Here is a 23,063-nt window from a genome sequence, read left to right as displayed (position 1 = left end):
CTGTAACAATGCTTAGGTAGATGGTACATATCAAAGTAACATCCACATGGATGGCAGGACCCAAGCATGACAAAAGCATGACACTGCCTCTGCTGGCTTGCATTTTTCCCATAGTGCATCCTGGTGCCATGTGTAAGCGACACACACGCACCCGGCCATCCAAATGATGTAAAAGAAAACATGATTCATTGGAACAGGCCATCTTGTTCCACTGCTCTGTGGTCCAGTTATGATGCCCACGTGCCCATTGTTGGTGCTTTCAGTGGCTATGCAGCCCCATACACAACAATCAGAACCAGCATTAACTTCTTCAGCAATTTGAGCAACAGTAGCTCTTCTGTTGGATCGGATCACACGGGCCAGCCTTCACTCTCCACTTGCATCAATGAGCCTAGGTCGCCCATGACCCTGTCACCAGTTGACCACTGTTTCTTCCTTGGACCACTTTTAATAGATACTGACCACTGCAGACCGGGAACACCCCACAAGAGCTGCAGTTTTGGAGATGCTCTGATCCAGTCATCTAACCATCACAATTTGGCCCTTGTCAAACTCGCTCAAATCCTTACGCTTGCCCATTTTTCCTGCTTCTAACACATCAACTTTGAGGACAAAATGTTCACTTGCTGTCTAATATATCCCACCCACTAACAGGTGGCATGATGAGGAGATAATCAGTGTTATTCACGGCACCTCTCACTGCTCACTAGCATCAGTGTAGCTAGTGAATTTACACTCTAAAAATTGTTAGACTCAAACAAATAATATATACATTTACACTTGAGAGGTTTAAAAAAAATATTACACCTTTCCAGTAAGGCGACATAGTGAGCATCAATGCTCCCTGTTTTTTGCAGTGCAATGTGGGTTTTATAGAGTGAACTTTCCACTATATTGGAAGTATTTTTATATTGACATAGCTCTTAAATGGTCGACTCCCTGCTCAGTGCCCTGACTACTGAACTAGGAGAACGTCCAGGAGGTGGAGCTGGACCTGACCCAAACCTATGAGACATTATAAAATAATATAACAAACTCAGTTATCCAACCTGAAGCCTACTGTGTTGTCTCCCCCCTCTGTATTTTTATTTTGACTCCACACAGGTAGGAGGGGCTAGATCAAGATTAGGATGGACTCCCCCTGGATTTTGGTTTTCAGACTTGCAACATCCTACAAGTTTTCCCAAAGTATATTACAGTAAACTACAAGCGAGAAACAAAAGGCACTGAAAAAGTCCACTAATACTAAAAATTAAATAGAATCAACAACAGACAATTCTTCAGTCTCCATCTTGCCATTTATATTTACTTAAAGAAAGCAAAGATTACACACAAATAAGACTTCTTTCTTAACATTGATTATATTATATTTCATGCATATGTGATGGAAAAAAAAAATACTAGGGGCTCTGATTGATTTTTGCATTTTGTGCTATATCTCAGGATTTCCGTAGCTGAACCAGAGTGGCATTTGCCAGACGCCCGAGGACGCCTGTCCACGCCTGCTGCTGACTTTCTTCCTTCTTCTCACGAGCCTGGTATGCTGAATAGATGATTCCCAGAATGAGTGTCTGAAAATGATCCTGTTCAAAGGACTGCTCTTCCTCTTCAATCAGGACCAGCAGTTCCTCCATCGCTGGCACCGTTTTGGGTATGTCATCATTTATAAGGTTTAAGAAAACTCGACCCTTAACCATTGATGCCATTTCTTCGTCCTGCATTCCAACATTGTCATCTTCATCAATCACAAGTCCTCTCAGTAAAAACTAGGAGGAACAGAGTGATGTCAATGTACTATTTTTTTTAGACAACATTTAAAGTCTTAAAGAAATTTCTGTTCTGATCTGTCTTGGGGGAATCATCATGAACATGTTCCAGTACTTTATTAGCTCAGATTAGATAACCACTGGACTACATTACTTGTTTTTTGAAACAAGTCTTTTGGTTATGCATCTGCATAACAAATGTGACACAGACTTTTGAGTCAGTGAAGGCAATGAATATTATAAACAGAATTGGAATGCAAAAACTTTTTTTTAAACATGCAGCACAGTATCTAATCCTGAAATATGATCTTTATAATATTGAGAATATTAACATTAATTAATGGTATTAAGATCTTACCTCATATACCAAGTTAGCATCACTAACAGTGGTGATTAAAGTCGGGCGCAAGAGTTTTCCTTGTGAGACAGCCAATGCATCTGCACACAAGGTTTTAGTTTTAAAACTAAAGTTCATAAGGCTGTCAGTCATACATCTCAAAAAGTAAGGAATTTCAAAAAACACATTAAACATGAATACATATTTAATGCATTGATAACAAAAATGTATTAATAGCGTTAATAGTGAAAATAAGCTATTTGTCAATAGGTCAAGACTTCTTACTTTAAATAGTTTTAATAGTTGCACTTCTTACTTTGTAATAGAAGTGTAGATCATTTGGATCAACAATCATAAATCAATTACCATCAGATATAATAGATGATAATTGTCTATAAATCTGTTATATAAACATAGTAAACATCTGGAGTGTCAAAACTAATTCATGTTTTTAATTAGAAATAAAGCTAGCAAGGTTGCCTGTAACTCATGGGTTGCCCTTGGTGTGTAAAACCTTAAAATGGTCCTTTAATGTCATCATCGTTCCAGAAATTAATGGTAGGTTGCTCCGGTTTCTGAACCTAGTTGCCCATATATCAGTAACAGGCTACTAAATCTAGTTGCATCAGTGACACATTTGTGGTATTGTTAAATGGCAAATCATTGTTTTATTAATCAATATGATATCACATCAAAGCAGTTTCAATGGTATACTGTAATCAAATGCAAAAACATTGCTTTAAGAATGGAAATCTTATTGTGGAGTGTGGAAGTTCTGAGGTTTATACCCCTATTAATCTGGACAATTGTACACCAAGTTTGTGAAAAACATCACAGAAGATACTTTGTCAAGGACAATTTAGGATGTAGTGTGGTTACAAAGAAAATATATAGATATAGATCAGTCAAAAAAAATTCAGTCAGTTATGTTCAAGTTCAGTAAGTGATGACAAAGATCTGAGCCAACACTTGGCTGAATATCTGGGCAAAGGAATGCTATAAATGCAGAGTCAGTTTCAAAGATGTGCAGCTTTGTTCTGATTAAAAATTAACGTCCTGGTTTTATACTTTATGCAAAATCTGTGTGTTTACAAGGTGCAAAATGCAATAAGTTACAGGTCATCAACAGATTAACCATTATCCAAGCTCGAGACTACATAAGAAATCAGACAGCTCGAGTTTAAAGCACTCATTCTGAAAACAAAAATGGCACAAATTTGAAATAGGCAGAAGTTACAAATAAAGTAATAAAGTTCTACCTGAATATGTTGGCCAAAGATCCCTGAAAACCACGAGACACAGAAAAACCCGTGAGAATTTAACGAGCTGCATTTTCCCCGACATTTCTACCATATCTAAACATCTGCCTGATTTCAAGAGAAAAGCAGAAGCAGAGTGTTATTCAAGTTTAAATCCTCAGAGCTCTGTGTCGCAGTTGCTTTATTTGCTCCACCTGCGGAAAACCCGTGTTCCAGCCAACTCTCAATGGAAAAAATACTGACTGTAAAATATCAGTATGCAGTGTCTTGCAAAAGTATTTACCCCTCCACATTTTGCACTGTTGCAAGCTAGAACCGAACTGGACCTAATTAGGATTATATGTCATGAAGCTCAAAGTAGCCTACAGTATTTAAGTGGGGGGGAATAATTCTAGTTTGACATTTCATTTTACAGCTAAAAATCCAATACATGTGCTTGCATTAGCATTCACCCCTTTTGCTGTGAAAGCTCTAAATTAGTTAGGCCACATACAAGTCGCATAATAAGTTTAATGTTTTGTGCAATTAAAAAGTACAGTTGTTTCTTGAAGGCCTGTGACTGTCCTTATTTGTAACTAGATACGGAAGCTATTAGTTAGAGAAGCAACCAAGGGTCCAGGGGTAACTTGTGGTAACTCATGATGGCAATATACATATGCAACCCATTTCATTTGACCGTTTATTTTTTATAATCTGTTTGTATAATGATGGGTTAAACATAACCAACATTTTTATTAGATCTTAGGCTATACTAGGACTGCCTTGGTCACTGTGGGCCCCTCAGCCACTCAGCTGTATATTTGAATTGTTTGAATGGTAAGTGTATTAATCACTTCTTGCATGCATTAAAATCAGCATTTTAGTTGTAAAATCCTAAAAGCAGTTCTAATGCTCAGTGCATGAAACAAACAAAACCACAGGGTCTGTTAATAATTACTGTTAGTAGACGTAACATTGCTGCACATATTACACATCACTATATTTGCTATATATTCCAAATGTTCTCTTTCTTATTATCTCTTATTAGTTTTCATTTCTACACCAATCAGGCATAACATTATGAGCACTGAGAGGTGAAGTGAATAACACTGATGATCTCCTCATCATGGCACCTGTTAGTGGGTGGGATATATTAGGCAGCAAGTGAACATTTTGTCCTTAAAGTTGATGTGTTAGAAGCAGGAAAAATGGGCAAGCGTAAGGATTTGAGCAAGTTTGACATGGACCAAATTGTGATGGATAGACGACTGGATCAGAGCATCTCCAAAACTGCAGCTTTTGTGGGGTGTTCCCGGTCTGCAGTGGTCAGTATCTGTCAACAGTGTTCCAATGAAGGAACAGCGGTGTACTGGCAACAGGGTCATGGGAGACCAAGGCTCAATGATACACGTGGGGAGTGAAGGCTGGCCCGTGTGATCCGATCCAACAGATGAGCTACTGTTGCTCATATTGCTAAAGTTAATGCTGGTTCTGTCAGAATACACAGTGCATGACAGGTCAGGGCTGTTTTGGAAGCAACACAATATTAGGCAGGTGGTTATAATGTTATGCCTGATCGGTGTATGTGGCAATGAAAATCTTGCTGTAATGGCAGGCCTCCACCGCAACGTGGCAGCAGCGAGCTACAAAAACACAGGCGTATTCTCAGCTTGTCCCTCATATCAACATGTAGCAAGCAAGAGATGGCTAATCAAAACACGCGTCACTGGAGAGCTGACTGGTTGTAACTGATAAGTGTATAACCCCGCAAGTACGTCATAATATTTTACAAATAGTAACTTGTCTATTTCATGTGATATTGAGCCAACGGAATTACATCCTGACGAACTACAGCTAGCATTAGCTACCTTTTTGCTAGCTAGTGACTGATAGCGAGGTATGTAACAGGCTAAACAGTAGGCAAGCAAACATGAGTGTGGTTAATGAGCTCAGTAACTGAAAATGAATGAACCTAATATTACCAAAGACAGATCATGTATGTTTCATTTATGCTTTGCCACCGGCTTCTCACCTGCTGGTGTGACTAATTTAATATACAAGCTAGCACAGAAAGTAAAGTTTGCTTGGCCTGTGTGTTACTCTAAGCCGGCAATGTGTGTCACCTCATAGACCATGACTAGCTTCTCATATCTCATATATATTATATTCACCTGTTGAAGAAGTAACTAGACCATAAGCTAGATTTGTTGGAGTAGTATTTCCATAATGACAAAATAAGTCAGCTCTAAAATGTGTGTGTGTTTGTGTTCATATGTGCGTGTGTGTGTGTGGTTTGTGCATGGTTTATCTATTTGTGTTTTGCTGAACTGTCTTCTGACCTTTGTTCATTTATTCATTGATCTTCAATAACCGCTTTATCCTGGTCAGCGTTGAAGTGGATCTGGCAAGAAAATACTTGAATGAATGTATATGTGTGTTGTGCAATGTTTCCACCAGAATAGACAGCTGCAGCCCACATCAGATGCCATGGAGTCGTGCGATGATGGCGGCCTCAGCGTGGGCTCTTCCTCTATAGAAGAGAACTACTTCCAGGGCTACACATTTACAGACCGCTCACACTCCAGCCGTGTGGTCAAGAGCATTATGGACCTGTGTTTGGAGGATGGCTTGTTTGCAGATGTCACCATCACTGTGGAAAGCAGAGAGTTCCACTTACATCGCCTAGTCCTTTCTGCCCAGAGCAGCTTCTTCAGGTCCATGTTCACCTCAAACCTCAGAGAAACATACGATCGCCACATTGAGCTGAAAGACGTTAGTGCACCAGTCTTTCAGCTGCTGGTGGACTACATCTACCACGGCACCATCAAGCTGCAAGTGGAAGACCTGCAAGACACCTACGAAATGGCTGACATGTACCAGCTCACAGCTCTGTTTGAGGAGTGCTCCCGCTTCCTCTCACGAACCGTAGATGTCAAGAACTGTCTTCATGTAAGTCAGAGACAACTTTTGAACTGCTCCAAACCTAATTCCATTGGCTAATTCAGATCTGTGTTTCAGGTGATGTGGTTGGCAGACAGACACAGCGACCAGGAGCTCTATACAGCAGCTAAGCACTGTGCTAAGATTCATCTGGTACAGCTGCACCAGACAGAGGAGTTCCTCAACCTCCCATTACGTCTCCTCATCGACATCATCAAAGGTGGGTGCTGTAGGACTGACAAATGTTTAGCGTTAAGGTGTGGACAGATCATTCCAATAAAATAAGCATAAAATTGTCAACTAATGTAATCTGACTAATTATATGTAATAATACAGACTATTGGGGAAAAGCATGTGTTCCGATGGAGTGACTGTATGTAGTCATAGTCTGTCTTTTTGTCTGGTGATGACTCATATCCTGTTTTCTCTTTAACAAACAAGCAGAAAGTTTGATTAACATTTCCTCTATGAACTGTTGTGTTTTCATTTGACTCAAAGTGTTTAAATGTGAGTTGAGAGTTCACCCTGTGAATCACTTTTTCCATCCTCCTCCGTCCAGTAGAAGACTCTGAGCCATCAGATCCAACACAAAGAAAAAGATTTTCCAGAGAGAGACAGATCTGTGGCTCTCATTAACTATAGTGAACATCTAACACTCTTAGTCTGAAATGAAATCAGAGGATGTATAATCATACTGTAAATATATATATATCACAGTATAAAGATCTGTATAACAGTAAAATATGTAGCCTATAATTGTACAGATACCCAATGAAATATAGTCAGTTAATTTTTTTTAGGTTTTTTTTTACCCCTACAATTGTATCAGTTTTCCCTTATTTATGATGTAGTTGTAAGTGTAGTTTGGATAAGCTGCTAGTGGCTAACACACCAACATGCTGAGTGCATGTTACTGTATTGTATTCCACTCCGTTTAGTAATGGCTAAAGAAACCAGTATCTGTCAGTCATCGGAATCATTATTTAAAGCACAGCATCACACTGACTTCATTCATTTTGCCTCAAACATAGATGGTGTTCCAAGTTCCCAAAATCCAACTGCAGCAATCGGGTCATGGATAAACCACAACAAAGTTGAACGAGAGGAGTTTGCAGACAGGCTCTCTGATAGCCTAAAGGTGAGTTAATTTAATGAATTTTGTGGCTTACCATGCTTTACTGAATGATTGTCTGAGGAACTAAGAAAAGCAGTGTTAAAATCCTCTTGTGGGTCCTTGTGTTTCAGGAGATTGGAGAGAATGTACACATCTACCTTATAGGCAAGGAGGAGACGCGGACACACTCGCTGGCCGTGTCACTTCACTGTGCTGATGATGATGCCATCAGTGTGAGCGGCCAGAACAGCCTCTGCCATCAGATCACAGCAGCCTGCAAGCATGGAGGCGACCTGTATGTGGTGGGTGGCTCCATTCCACGGAGGATGTGGAAGTGTAACATGCGCACCATGGATTGGGAGCGGTGTGCGCCGCTGCCTCGTGACCGTCTGCACCACGCGTTGGTGTCCGTAACCTCCGAGGATGCCATCTACTCACTCGGAGGCAAAACGCTTCAGGACACGCTTTCCAATGGTGTCGTGTACTACACAGTAAGTGCCAACACATGGACAGAGACCAGCCAGCTGGACACAGCTGTGTCAGGTGCTGCAGGGGTGCACCTCGACGGCATCATCTACCTACTGGGTGGAGAAGAGAACGATGCCGACTTTTTCACCAGGCCGTCCCGCCTTATCCAATGCTTCGACACAGCAGCGCAGAAATGTCGCACCAAGCCATACGTGCTGCCCTTCGCTGGCCGCATGCACGCCGCTGCCCATAAGGACCTGATCTTCGTGGTGGCTGAGGGCGATTCGCTGGTGTGCTACAACCCTTTGCTGGACAGTTTCACACGCCTGCGCTTCCCAGAGGCATGGAGCTGTGTACCCTCGCTGTGGAAGGTAGCCAGCTGCAACGGCTGTATTTATGTCTTCCGGGACAAATGCAAGAAAGGCGATGCAGACACGCTCAAGCTGAACCCAGCCACATCCGTCGTGTCCGTTATCAAAGGGATTAAAATCCTTCTCACAAACTGGCAGTTTGTTCTTGCCTGATGTTGAAGTGCCATTTTGAAGGGAACTTTGGACATAGTACATGGTATATGTGGACCATGTGACGTGTTTGCTGTGATGCTGAAGAATTTACATGTTTGGCTTTTATCCAAGAAGGCTTACAACTGAGTTGAGCAGATGAAGGTTAAGGGCCACGCTCAAGGACCCAGCAGTGACAGTTTGGCATTACTGAGACTTACAGTGCTACCGCTGGCCCATGTATAATGATGATGAAAGACAAACTAACTGCCAGCACGAGGCAGTGTTTCTATATTTAACTTTTATTCAGTTGTCTTGAAAATGCAGTGTTCTGAAAAGCCATGCAAAATGTAAATTATCAGTGCTTCTGTGGCATTCAGACCTACAGATCAGTGTGTAGGTTCACAGGGACTATATGGCACACAGTAAAAACAAGCCTTCTTATAGTTTTAATATAACAGTAGAATGTCATTACCTTCTCTGGCCTACTGTCCTGGAGTAAGAATATGGACTACTGATCATAGGATCATCTTTATTAAGATGCAAATCTAATGCTGATCTGGGCATGTCAGTGCTGGGTAATTTGAAGGGTTAACAGGAAGCGTGTGGATTAAAAATCTTTTTGTGGTCTTCAGTGATGTAAAGGTCACTATGAGCTCACAGCCAAATAGCTACCGAGTGCAGCGTTACAAAGATAAGATAGCTCTAGTCGTCAGGCTAAATGTTCAAGTACAGGGGTGTCAAACTCATTTTAGTTAAATGCCCACATTACACTTGGGTACTGGGCATGTTTGCTGAGGTCCAGATCTAAGTACGATTGTTCCTGGTGCCCCGCAGTAGTTTCAGACTCACTCGATTCGGTGTGTTTGCGTTCATCGTACATCATCACAAACTCACACTGAGAACACAACATGACTTGCCATACTTTTTTTTATTATTTATTTATTTTTAAAAATAATTTTGTACAGAAATGCATCTCATCTCTTCTGCGTTCCACAACGTTCCTCTGCCACTCATGGTCCATGTGGGTTGGGGAAATGAATGACATCATCAGCAGCAGCTAAAACTCATGCACAGGTTACTTTACATCCTGAAGAATTGCGGAGCCGAGTACCAGTTACACTCACATCCACGGGAATCATATCACAGTGCAACTGAACTCAGACCTCCTCCCACAGGTAGACAACCACGGCTCCTACTAAGAGTGTTCATTAATCAGAATCTATAATCGGACTGAAATCCACTACAGAAAAAAACAACAATAACTACTCATTACATCTAAACAGTGCCTTGCATAAGTATTCCCTTATGCTTTGAATTTTTCTGCATTTAGTAGTGTTGTAACCTGGAATTGACATGGATGATTGATGAAATTATATTAATACAGTGTTTTCACATAGAAAGTTACTTTTTACTAATATAAAACTTACAAAAAAATCCAAATATGCCATTTAACCCGTCTTGTGCTGCAGTCTCAGTAGGTTTTGCTTGTCTTATGCATCACCAATGCACAGTTTAATAATGAATTAATCATAAGTAAAACATCATATGCTGCCTTGCCAGTTTGTTAGCTACTGGAATCAAGAGTTCATCATGCTTTTTGATCATGCTTTGCCACTCCAGCATATGCAAACATTTTACTAATGTAGAACCATTATTTTTCTAAATAAAATTCCTAGGAGTCTATTCCATTGCTTTATCGTGTACGGAGAGTGGCTGGATGAGAAAAGAAGGTCTAAATAAAGATGGAAGAACTACTTGAAGTATTCAATTTCAATACGTATTAAAAGTTTTCAGTACATATAGAGGCTTAAGTACAGTAACGAAGTACTGAGAAAGACACATGATTACATAGTCAAATGTACTAACAAAAGGTTAGTTAGTAGCTTAGTTTATGGCTCAGACCTCTAGCAGTTTTCTCTGATTATTGTGATCAAAAATGCTTGTTTTTTTTATTATTATTTTTTTAATCAGATTGTGATGCAACAGAGTTTTTTTGTGCTTTTTTTGGGACGAAACCTGTTTCTCTCTCCGTTTTGTTTCAGTCCCTTTTAATTAACAGCACAGGATATAAATTTGTTTGGATTATGCTGTTTATGAGGCTGTATGTTTGACACCCCTGCAGTAAACACGAGACACAGGAAGCTCTCTTGCAAAGTAGAATTTTTAATGTACTAGTTCTGAGCAGCAGTCGAGTGACTTGTGCATGTGGATTGTTATATATTGTGTCTTGTGTGAAATGTCTCTCGCTGAACAGGAGAAGGGATTTTGGGGTTGAACAGCTTGAAGTATTTTGTGATGGTTCATAATGCTTAATCATGGATGCTGAACACACACACACACACAGTACAACTGATTATATACATATGAAATAATGTGTTCTGCACAATAATTACACTGTAATGATGCTTGTGAAGGCCAAACAAAGTGACATTATCAGTGCATCCCTTGGTTTGTTTAATCACATTTTATTGGCTATGGTGAGAAACACAATCCTAACCAAACAGGATTTTACTTTTTTCCCCCAATTCTGTTTAAAAGCTACAAGCCAGCTGGTTCCTCTGAATGTAATATAATCACAGTGACATAACTCTTTATATGCATTAAATGTAATAAAAAAAATTGTACTCAAATGTTTTCGAAAGTTCTCTACATTCTCACAACACTTCCTGTACCCACGGTTCACGTGGAAGTTGAAACCAAACTGCAGAGCATCATACAACTAAAAGCACTAACATTGCTCTCTGCGCTCTGAGGGATGTGGAGGTGGTGGGGGTTTAACTGCAGAAGGAGAATAAAAGGGTAGAACTGGGTTTCTAAGCATCACACTGAAAAATCAAAGATAATCGAGGAGGAGGTTTTCGATTTCTGTGTGCTCTATTAATGAATAGGAACTCGCATGTGAAAGTTTCATATATATACCACATCCTGTTGCCCAGTCTGACTTCATAGCATACAGTTGTGAAATCTGACATCAGATGTCATCCACATTTCCTGTTTGAGTCTTGATTCTTTTCAAGGGTTCTTGTCATGTTGTTTCAGGGAGTTTTCCCTTTTCACTGCTGCCTCATTACAGTAGGCTAAAAGTTCTCAATCATGTGTTATTCTTCCACACCTCAGTTTGAGCACCTCAACAACCTCACTGGAAACCAATAAGCCTCTTACTCTTACTGGAGACTATGAAGGTGAAGACTCTTTCAGCACACTCAGGCACCAGGCTGACTTTATAGCCTATATTTGTGGAATCTGGTGTCAGATGTCACCTAGATTTCCTGTTTGAATCGGATTCCTCTCAAGGTTTCTTCCTCATGTTGTTTCAGGGAGTTTTTCTTGCCATTAGGGTAACTCGTTTGATAGTGTCTCGTTTGCTCAGTCTAAATCTTTATCCAGATTACTGTAAAGCTGCTTTGTGTCCATGTTCATATTTTAAAACGCACAATCGTCATATCTATATCTTATGTGGCCTCTGCTTACAGGAATGACCCCCAGCTCCCTCCAAACTATGGATCATTATACATAAAAATGTCATCTTGATGAGATATTGTGATTCAAATAGTGAGTTTAAATAGGACAAAACAGGTTATGAATAGTGTGTGTGACTGAGTGGTACTGTAATACAATGAGTGTGGGGTTAGTGTAATGGTGTATGAGGCAGCTCTTAAAATGTCTGTACACAGGCTATTAATGATGCAGGGCTTAGAAGGCTGTTGATGAATGCATGTATTGAGTATACATGAAAGATAAAATAAAATTTTTCTATCCTGACCAGAGGACAATGCCACAATCCACAAGCAGCAAGTATTAGAATGACCTAATTGTGTTTTGTTACTTCTTATCTTACTTTCTTGTCTTATCTTACTTTCTTTGTTTAGGCTTTTGTTGTTTTTCCTTGTCAGATACAAATTGTTGCAGATCACATGACCGGGAAGGTTACTGGAATAGAAAGTAACCTGTTTGACCCTCTATGGCATTTCCTCAATCCACAACCTTTAGTATTTCCCTTCATCATCTAACATTGCAATGGCACTAGAGTTTATAGTAATACTGGTACTTATTTTTGCTCCACAGATCCTTGCTCAAAATTCCTTTCCATCAATTAGTTTAATAGAAATATATATTTAATAAATCACACAAGATCCAGTACTAGGTACAAATACAAGTAATTGATTTCTAAGTAACATCCATACACTTGTGGAGACAAATCGATAAATATAAACAAAATGCTTTTAATTCTATAAAATCTTAGAGTTTATTATACAGGGAAACGAGAACAATCATAGCTATTGAGGGCTGTGAAGTGTGTGTGTTTGTCATCAACCCTCCAGGAACAGTGTTATGATCATGGCATGACTTACAAAGTCCAGAGATGTGTCTTGGGAAAGTTGTGAATGGCAAGGTGCTAAAAGTGCCTAGTTGTATCCTTGAAGCAATCTGAAAGGAAAGGAAGGAGGATGGGACAGCTAGAACTTGATCATTTGATCCCATTGATGTGTCTCAAGAAGCATTGATACTGTAACTCAAGACAAATACCACGTCTGACTTTGTGAACTATTCTAAGCATCAGTTGCTGACACCAGAGCAGGGGGCACAGGGGGTGGGGGTGGGGGCATATATGCACTTTAATAAGGCCCACCCCCAGAAACTCACCAGCCAGTGCAAGGAGTGTTTGACTTGCTCAGTTTTGAAGTTGTGAAATTATTGTCTGTATTTAGCTTCTCATTTGCTGAGCCCAGAATCTTGCAGGACTTCAAGACATTTTTCTGTTTCATTACTAATTCTGATGTTGATATCTGATAAAAAAAAATAAATCTGCAGGTGTGGTAGGGTTGATTTCAAGGTTGGAGGCGAAGCATGTAGGCGTCTTTTGTGACCTTGGGTCTTTTCAGAGACTGAAGCTGGATTCCAGCAGGGACACATGGTCCAGACTGACAAGGCCATCTGCTACAGCGCCAGGCCAGGAGAGGGAGGGAGGAAAGAGGTAAAGAAAGGGAGGGCAGGGGATACAGAATTCCTCCTACTGGGGTGTGGAGGGAGTAGATATTCTGGGAGATCATTGCCAGCACCTTGGAGTGGAACGTATGTGTTCAGTGTCTTTAAACGTCACTGGAATAGTCTAAAGCTTCTATGGCGGCCTGTTGAGAAGATCCTGGTCTGGTCTTCAAACTGAGCAGCACACATGACAAGCTTGTTGTTTTCTCAAGTTTTCTGGTGATGATGAGCAGACTTGGCTTCAGGGTTCTTGAATGCAGTGGATCCAGTGCCTTTCTCTTGCCTCTGCACCCGAAGCTGAGCACGGTGGATTAAAGAGGCTGGTGGGTGCAGAGGCCTGTCGATCCTTTTATCGGCTACTACGTCCAAACAGTGACGGAAAGGGATTGTATGCTTTCGGTTCTTCTGAAAATCAAAGAGGCAGGTAAAGGAATATTTTTATGAGGCACATGTTAATAAAGATGGGCCAGGACCAAACAAAGCAGCAAATTGAGAAAGGGCTCAAGCTTTACCAGTCAAATGAGACAGAGAAAGCTTTACACGTCTGGATGAAGGTTCTGGAGAAGACCACTGATCCTGGGGGAAAGTTCAGGGCTTTAGGTTGCCTGATCACAGCACATTCAGAGATGGGGAAGTACAAAGAGATGCTAAAGGTATGTTACATTTTTTATGTTTGTCATAATGCTTTATTAGGGAATGTGATATTATGACTACTGATAATACGACTATTATGCTATACTATAACTACTATTATATGAAGTTTTCTATATTTTAGTTAGCTATATCTTATACTTATTTATAAAATCGTATGTAAGCATTTGCTAATTCTAGCCAACTAGCTTGCTCAAGAGATTGATATAGCTTGCTAGCAGAAGGCTAATGCATATCCTAACTAAGTTAGACAAACTGACTCACATCTCTTATTGATTATCATATCATTGATTGGGGACAATTAACCCCCCCAATTATGGTATTATATAGTTTGGTTTAAACATTTTATATACACACAAACATCATAGAAACATATGTAGCAGCATGCAGTGACAAACTGAACTGCTTTATTGTTGATAATTGATCAGAACCAATGACTAGTTTTATAGGTTTATAGTAGCTGTTGCAAACAGATTCATTAAAATCCCACTATCATGAGCATGTGAAATTAAGAAGCAGAATATAATTAAGATTGTACATTTACTACATTTTTGAATGCAAAATGAAAAAACAATAGAATCAGTTACTATATAACTACAAACTATATTTTGCACTATATTTAATCAGTATTAAATCATTAATGATTAAATCATGTGAACAAATGAACAAATTATTGTTCATTGTTTTGTTTTCTTGTAAACGTCTTTAACAGTGTTAATGTTGCTTCAAACCTTTGTTGCCTGTTTAGGCAGTTTGAAGACACCTTCAGATACTCTCCAACTATCTCAGTAAAATCTGATATGGCTGAAGAGGAAAGAGTCAGTGCTGTCTGTAATGTAATGACCTGCAACCTGACCTAAGTGATTTGCTCAGGTTAGAGTAGGTTTGAACGATTTGATTGAGAGAGAGAGAGAGAGTCCATGTTTTGCTACATTTATATTAACGCTGCTAAAAAAGAGTTTTTGATGAATATATTGTTTGAGTTACTATAATGATTCTGTGCAATGGTATTCTTTAAATCTGTTGAAATCTTCTGATTGCCAGGCATTTCTAAGCTTTTACTGGCCTGTGTATATAAACTCTCTGTTCAGATTATTAGGAACACATTCACACTTGCACATTCATGCAGTTATTTAATCAGCTAATCATGTGGCAGCAGCACTAGGTGTTCAGTATACACAATGAGGCTCAAGAGCTTCAGTTAATGTTCTCATTAAACATCAGAAATAGAGAAAAAGTGTGATCACTGTGACTTTATCCATGCCATAGATGTTGGTAGTTTGAGGTGGAGCCCAATGTGGTGTCCTGCTGTTGTAGCTCATCCACCTCAAGGTTTGTGCATGCTTAGATGTTTGCCATGGTTATAAAGAATGATTAATTGAATTACTATATTTCCTGGCAGCTCAAATCAATCTGGCCATTTTCTTCTGACCACTCTCATTAACAAGGCATTTCCACCCACAGAGCTCACTCAGTGTTTTTTGATTTTCACTCAATTCTGGAATACTCAAACTAACCATTTTGGCACCAGCATCCCTTCCACAGTTAAAGTCACACATATTACAATTTTTCCCAATTTCTGAACTAACGTGAACATTAACTGAAGCTCTTGATCTGTATCTGTATGAGTTTATACATTGTGCAGCTGCCACCTGATTAGGTATTATATATATATATATATATATATATATAGTAGATCTAATAATATGTTTACATAATGTGTAAATTTATATAATTTGTTTAATATGTCACATGAATTTAAGTTAGATAACGATGTGATATATCTAAAGTAAATCTCGAAGAGCTATTTTAAATTTGTGGCTTCCGAAGGAAAGCGGTAACGAGAGCCTCGTGATACATGATCCCCAACTCAGGATATCTTGTTGACATAAACCCCCTTACTCACAGGAACATGCTTTGCTAAGTTTAGTTTAGACTTCATTAGCACACTAATGTTCTTAAACAACATAAACAAAAGAGGTGAACAGAGTAGTAGATCATACTTATGTGAAGCATCTATACAATTCATTTTGGACCCTAAAGTTATAAGAGAGAGAGAGAGACAATGTAGTGTAAATGCCATAGCAAAGTGAAAGTGATAAGAAGTTTCTGTTAAAAATTTTATTCAATGCAGTAAATGCACTTTTAATCGCAAAAACTAGTACTGGCGACAACTAGAACTCCATTTGTATGAATTATGAGGGGATTTAGGATCAGATTTTCCAGTCAGCATTCATCAAAATATAAAATCCCTTACAAACTGCAAACATACTTACTGAGCACCTTGGAAAACATCGGGCCAAGAAGAAAATCCATTCCCTAAAGTACATGCAATAAATTTAGCAGTGAGATTTATTCACTGTTTACTGAGCCATTCATGACAAGGCATGGTCTTAAAAGATACAACAGTATGAGAGTCAAGAATATTGCCTCAGAGATACCGTATATGAATAATTTTACCATATCTATTATTTTATGAACATACACTCCTGTGATTAGTCCTGTAAATATGAATTATGAACTAATTATTACCAAATAATTCATACATTGCTTTTTTTTGTCATCTTATTATCTACTAATACACACACACACACACACACACACGCATCAGTATGCCCTAGCTCAGATTGATACAGCACGAGAGATGGAGGACCCAGACTACCTAACCGAAGGCTACCTGAACCTTGCCCGCAGCAATGAAAAGCTCTGTGACTTTCAGAAGACCATTTCATACTGCAAGACCTGCTTAAACATGCAAGGCACCACTGTGAGCCTGCAGCTCAACGGCCAAGTGTGTTTGAGCATGGGCAATGCCTTCCTGGGCCTCAGCGTCTTTCAGAAAGCTTTGGAGAGTTACGAAAAGGCTCTACGCTATGCACACAATAACGACGACAAGATGCTGGAGTGCAGGGTTTGCTGCAGCCTGGGCAGCTTCTACATTCAGTTAAAGGTACAGTGTATCTGTGAGAATTTGTGTGAAAAATGATTTAGCTATTATGTTTGGACCTGCTTTTGTACTAAGCTAAATGATTCATTTGTCGCATTAAAATTATGGCGCACTCCCTGTACCACCAGTAGTGTAAAAGGTTGGGTCATGTACAAGCTCCCACACTCCATGGCTCTGTAAGAAACCACCAACATGCAACACGCAGGGTAACAGAAGACAAGCCAAATCCAGCTGGCTGGTCCAGATATAGACCTTTGTACTCACCTTGACACTAGAGATTTGTAGAGTTTAATCCCCCGGATACCCAGAATGGTGTGGTGTAATGAGTCTATGATGAAATGGCATGTGGAGAATGTACTCATGTGTCAAAGACACTGACTATCACAATATAGAAAATGTAAAAATAGCCCATTTTCAACATCCTAGCTTGATGTTTATTCAGGACATTTTAATGTTCATTCATTCATTCATTCACCAGATGTTACCATGATATACATTCATGCATAGTCTTTGCTCTTGTAGGATTATGAGAAGGCCCTGTTTTTTCCATGCAAAGCAGCTGAGCTTGTCAATGACTATGGGAAAGGCTGGAGTCTCAAGTACCGTGCCATGAGCCAGTACCACATGTCAGTGGCCTACAGGAAGTTGGAGCGTCTGCCAGATGCTATGGAATGCTGTGAGGTAAGCACTAGTGGAGGGTTCTAGTAAGAGCTCATATGAAAAGCTTTATGTCAATCTTTGAATTAGTTGGCAGACACTTTTATTCAAATTGGCTAACAAGTGAGACCAAATACTACTCTAGAATACAGCTGTTAATCTGTTAAACTCCCAAGATATGCTGCTGGGTCCAGACTTTACTGCTTTTTTAAATGAGTTTCACTTTAGTTACTGGATGATTAAAAGAAGCCACTGAATAATGTGCATTATGATGTATATCTGATTATAAACTACAATTTTAAAGACCTAATTTGCAGCAAATGGGTTAAGACAGAGAAATGAGGGTTGGAGCAAGTTCTGATAAGGTGGAAGGAAGTCATGAAAATCTCACAATATTTCCCTTTATTTTGCCGTGCTAAAGATAGAAAATCTCAATATGTTACAGTAACGTTGCACAGCCACAATTGGACTGCACTGTAACTGTAAATCTTTATATCAATCAGTGCTGACCTGAAGATTAGCAGTCGCTTTGTCACAGTTACAACTCTGGTGACACACTCCACGTTTTTGTGCATGGCTACATCTCAGTGGGGTCCAACAACTGACAGATGCAGCTGTTTGTAAGTCGTGTGCCAGACAACCTGCTTTACTATGGTGGATAAAAATATTCCAAGGGCCCTCTACCATGTTAAAGTCGCCATGAAGAGATTAGTCCTTACCCTAACAAACAGTGCAACAAAGAGTCATTGCTTTGGACCGTGAATATCGCACTGCAGTAATACATGGCGATACGGCAGAGCAGCACATTCCTCTTTACTCTTATGATCGAATTTCAGCTGTTGTGCAACTGGCAGGGGGGCTGTGCTTCCCAAAAGAGTCTTGTGGACTTACATATAATGCTCCTTTAACCTTAAAATCCAAGTAAATATCTGTTGACTTCTTTTTACTCCCAGGAATCAATGAAGATAGCTCTGCAGCATGGAGATCGTCCTCTGCAAGCCATGTGTCTCCTGAATTTTGCAGATATTCATCGCTGCCGCAATGATGTTGATGTAAGCCATTTTCAGCACTAAAACCTGAGAAAGTTCCAGGCTTCAACACATAATTGTAGTCTGTGAATTCATATTATAAAGGTCTTACTGAGGGAAGGTAGATAGCAAGCTAGAACCTTTATCCTTGTTATGTGTTTGTTTATCTATGCTTTATTTCTTCTGATGCTTGCTCTGAACCTCATAACAAACACTGTTAATTAATTAATTAATTAATTCATTCATTCATTCATTCATTCATCTGCAGTAACTGCTTTGTCCTAGTAGCTTATCCTGAGAACACAGGGGACAGCAGGAGTGCACCCTAAATGGGCCACCAGGGCATCATTCATACATACATTCACTCTGTCTCATACCTAGGAGACTTTTTTTTAGAATAGCCTATCCACCTACCAGCATGTTTCGAGTCGGTGGGAGGAACCCTGAGAGCGCAGCGGAAAGACACACAGACATAGAGGGGACATGTGAAATTCCACACAGACTGTAACCTGAGCTTCAGGTTGAATCGTGGACATTAGAGTTTATGTGAAGACTAATCATTTTGTTTCTTTTCTCAGAAAGCATTCCCTCGCTATGAGTCTTCAATATGTATAATGACAGAGATTGGTAACCGCCTTGGACAAGCAGCCATCCACTTAGGAGTGGGGAAGTGTTGGCTACTGCAGAAGGAGCTGGACAAGGTGATGAAGTGCTTCGAAAATCTGCATTTAAAAACTTTATACAATAATATGAGACATCTATAAACAGCTATATTAGATTCAAGATACCTAATTTATTACTATTTTATCTTATTATACTATTTTATCTCTTTTTCCCAGGCACTTGATTCTTTTCAGCGAGCATACGAGCTAGCAGAAGGAATAGGAAACAAGGTGTGTTAAGCAAATCCTCATCATTTGGCTAAACAAATACCAATGACCTTTATTACCTGTCTACTTCTCATCATAGTGAGAATCTTTTCATTCATCATATACATTTTTCTTGGTTTTTGGTCCCAGCACTATACAGCCACCATAGCTAATGACACAGACATCCCAAACAGCACACCATGACTTTTATTACCCGTGTACTTTCACAGTGTACATAAAGCACAGATTTCTTGCTTTCTAGCAATGAGAGTCAACATATAAAACCTTCTCTATTTGTTTTGTCCCATGTGTTTTTCCCACAGCTGTGTTCTCTAAAGGTACACTGCCTGTTAGAGGGCATCTACCGTAGCAGGGAGCAGCAGGATGAGCTCAGAGAGCAGGTGGTGAAGTTCCTGCAATGTGTAGAAGAGCTGGAGCTCTACTGTGGCATGTGTGGCGAATCAGTCGGGGAGAGGAACCAGCAGCTCCAGGCTTTGCCTTGCTCTCACATCTTTCACCTCAAGTATGTGTTCCTCTTGTTATCATCCTCTAAAGTACACTGAATTATGAAATGCAGTTTTTTGACTGACACAACCGCATCATAAAGGTGTCATAGAACATACAATTTATGAGATTACTGAGTTTTCATGACAGTGTATCATATTATTATTACTGATAGCTGCTTTAACAATTGATGATGCAATGGCTCATGTCATGTGCTCTAGTAAGCATACTGTATATAATATGACTTTATATATCCATATTTTGATGCATACCTAACAATACATAAACAATAGTCATGTCTGATAAAACTGAATGATATGTTTGTTCTGAGATACTAATTGTATCATTTAGATAACTTGTTGTGCAGATTCTCTCATCTCACTTTGTTCTTGTCACACTTAATTAAACCATTACATTTCATTAGATTTCCACACACTGACATATTTATTTACATGTACATTTACATTTCTGGCATTTGGCAGATCAGTTCCTTCTGTTCAAATCCATGACACTCATGCTTGTGAGAGAAACATGAGTCCAGGTCTGGTCTAACCATTGTTTACATTCATTGCCATTGTTACATTCCAACATGGATACATAGGATTAGGAGCATTGATTTAAAACTATAATTAAAATGTCTGTCTTATTCACTGTTGATGAGGTATGCTGCTGTTCATGGTATGCTGCTGGATACATGTCTTTATACAGATTATGTAAATGTACACTCACCATTTTAATAGGAACATTTGATAAAACTGGAGAGTGAAAGATTGATGTGTTGTGCATTCTGAGATGCTTTTCTGCTCACCGTGGTTGTAAAGAGTGCTTATTTGAGTTGCTTTCAACATCCAGCCCAGTCTGGCTATCATCCTCTGATCTCTGTCTCCAGCAAGATGTATCTGCCTTCAGAACTACCACTTACTAAACTCTATAGACTTTTGTGCATAAAATCCCAGTAGAGCAGCGGTTTCTGAAATGTTCAAACTGGTCCATCTACTACTAACAACTGTTTCCTTTAGCATCTGTTTCAATATAAAATCATGAATTGTACTGAAATGTAGACATTCCTGTGCAATAGAATACTATATACCATGACAAATGAAACTTTAATTCTCCTTAAACTGCAGCCTGTATCGGCTGGTTGAATAATTCCATTTACATTTACAGCATTCGGCAGAAAGCCTTATCCATAGTGACTAACATTTATCTCACTCATACAACTGAGTAAGGTTAAAAGTCTTGCTCAAGGGTCCATATTGCAAAAATTATCATGCAATGTCATTACAGAAAGCATTATGCCAAGTTAAACAAGTTAACAGAAACATAACTGGACAAGACATTTCATGACATGTTCATGCTCAATAAATTGCTACGAAAATAATGTTATATAGCTGTTTAAGTGATTATTTCTATATATATATTTTTTTTTTACAAACAGGTGCCTACAGACAAATGGGACACAGGGATGCCCAAAATGTCGCCGTTCTTCCATGAAGCCTGGTTTTGTATGAAGCGGATGTGAAGTTCTTCTCTGGACTAAGCGACATATCAAGGTGGCTCCACTTGAGAGCAAGACTGCACTGTTCTCTACCAGGAACAAAGGGAGTGTTAAATTCCACCCTGTTCAGCTCATCTGGAATTAATACCAAGACTGAAGACACATGGAAATAGCCATAAAGGAGCGCTCCAACCACCGGCACAAAGTGCTACGAGACTTTAAAGAGCGCTCACTCAATATCTGTGTGTACGCCCTAGTGGGCTAGCCGGAGGCCGTGACTCATGTACAGAAAAAACAAAACAGGTGATGAGACTAGGGGTCACTATACATATCATCTTGCTACGTCAGTGTACACTGGCTTTGTAGCATGGATCATGTTTTTATGGATTCAGGTAGAATTTTCTGTAAATTGAAACAAATGTAGAACTGATACTGATTGTTAAACTGTATTACATTTTACTATATATATTAATATGATATGATTATTGCCTGGCTACTGTATATAGCTCTAACAAACCACATCCATTTAAACTTTTTAACTTAGGGATATAGTTAATGCGCTGTATATACTTTGTACGACAGAAAATAGTGTCAGTAGCTCATTTGTCAGTAGTTTCAGGACGATTCCGTGACTACAATGATGATAAAATCAAATTTCAGCCAGCTGGGGTTTTAACACTATATTCACAATAGACTCTCTCAACAAACTAAAATACCATTTTATACTAAAAATGTTAATGTAAACTGAACCGAATGTGTGTGTAATGGTCCTTAATCACAGTCCCAGTGATGATCCCTTTGCATATTTTTTTAAACAATTCTATATAATTAACACAGCAGATAATAATAAAATAATTATATTATTATAGCCTATAAATAAAAGCCCTTCATGAGTGATTCAGTCCAAAAGCATTGGATCATTAGGGACTCGAGCATAGAATCGTTTCACTACTGCATGTTTGCTCATCTTCCTGATTTCCCTGCCCACGACAGCGCCAATTTTTAGCAACGCTATGTATGCATGTATGCTATTTTCCTAAAATCTATAGGTAGCTTATTACAAATTGGATGCATATTACACGGTAGTTACACAGATAACACAGTAGATTTACTTCCCACATGACACATAACATAATGACACAGGACATTTGGTGAGTTAAAGATTAGTACTGAACAGCAACTCTTAAGAAGAAGTGAATCCTTATAACTACATGGGAGCAATGTGAGATGCTGCTGCTCTACTGTTTGTGTTCGTTTTCTCATTTCTTGAATTATTATTAGTTATACCATATGTTTGCAAATTGAATATAACTGTCCAATTTTACTAACAAATCACATGTAGCAATTTCATATTCTGTCAACTCCCAGTACAAAACTACCTCTTTCCATTTATTCTTTACAACACAAGCATGTTGTTTCTTCTTCTTCTTTGCTTTACGATCAGATTGAAGCTACAAATATAATAAAATATATGTTAAATGTTTGGGAATGGTCCTTCAGACATATCCAGTGGATTTTTTTTATAGTGAAATTGCAATAAACATTTTTCTTTTGCTA

General features: G+C 39.1%; 3 protein-coding genes across 4 annotated transcripts; 2 read left to right on the top strand and 1 right to left on the bottom strand.

Moving 5' to 3' along the window:
- Positions 1–1,276: 1,276 nt before the first annotated feature.
- Positions 1,277–3,556, bottom strand: LOC131351625 (protein FAM180A). The gene is made up of 3 exons (XM_058387096.1): positions 3,363–3,556; positions 2,125–2,204; positions 1,277–1,766 (listed from the first exon to the last, which is right to left on the bottom strand). The coding sequence occupies exons 1-3, from the start codon at positions 3,454–3,456 to the stop codon at positions 1,440–1,442; spliced, it is 501 nt and encodes a 166-aa protein (XP_058243079.1). The 5' UTR covers positions 3,457–3,556; the 3' UTR covers positions 1,277–1,439.
- Positions 3,557–4,983: 1,427 nt separating this feature from the next.
- kbtbd4 (kelch repeat and BTB (POZ) domain containing 4) lies at positions 4,984–11,002 on the top strand. Of its 2 annotated transcripts, none has more exons than XM_058388275.1 (5): positions 4,984–5,112; positions 5,799–6,290; positions 6,360–6,501; positions 7,313–7,419; positions 7,527–11,001. In XM_058388275.1, the coding sequence occupies exons 2-5, from the start codon at positions 5,829–5,831 to the stop codon at positions 8,385–8,387; spliced, it is 1,572 nt and encodes a 523-aa protein (XP_058244258.1). In that variant the 5' UTR covers positions 4,984–5,112; positions 5,799–5,828; the 3' UTR covers positions 8,388–11,001. The 2 variants fall into 2 exon arrangements, with proteins under 2 accessions (XP_058244258.1, XP_058244259.1); XM_058388276.1 differs by having other exon boundaries at positions 5,101–5,238; positions 7,527–11,002.
- Positions 11,003–13,370: 2,368 nt separating this feature from the next.
- rapsn (receptor-associated protein of the synapse, 43kD) lies at positions 13,371–23,014 on the top strand. The gene is made up of 8 exons (XM_058388349.1): positions 13,371–14,005; positions 16,615–16,953; positions 17,473–17,631; positions 18,561–18,659; positions 19,214–19,336; positions 19,475–19,528; positions 19,828–20,027; positions 21,447–23,014. The coding sequence occupies exons 1-8, from the start codon at positions 13,793–13,795 to the stop codon at positions 21,517–21,519; spliced, it is 1,260 nt and encodes a 419-aa protein (XP_058244332.1). The 5' UTR covers positions 13,371–13,792; the 3' UTR covers positions 21,520–23,014.
- Positions 23,015–23,063: the final 49 nt, after the last annotated feature.

This window comes from Hemibagrus wyckioides, linkage group LG04, assembly GCF_019097595.1.
Source record: "Hemibagrus wyckioides isolate EC202008001 linkage group LG04, SWU_Hwy_1.0, whole genome shotgun sequence".
NCBI classification, from domain to species: Eukaryota; Metazoa; Chordata; class Actinopteri; order Siluriformes; family Bagridae; genus Hemibagrus; species Hemibagrus wyckioides.
The sequence above is the reverse complement of the archived record's forward strand: the minus strand, read 5'-3'. Positions and strand labels throughout refer to the sequence as shown.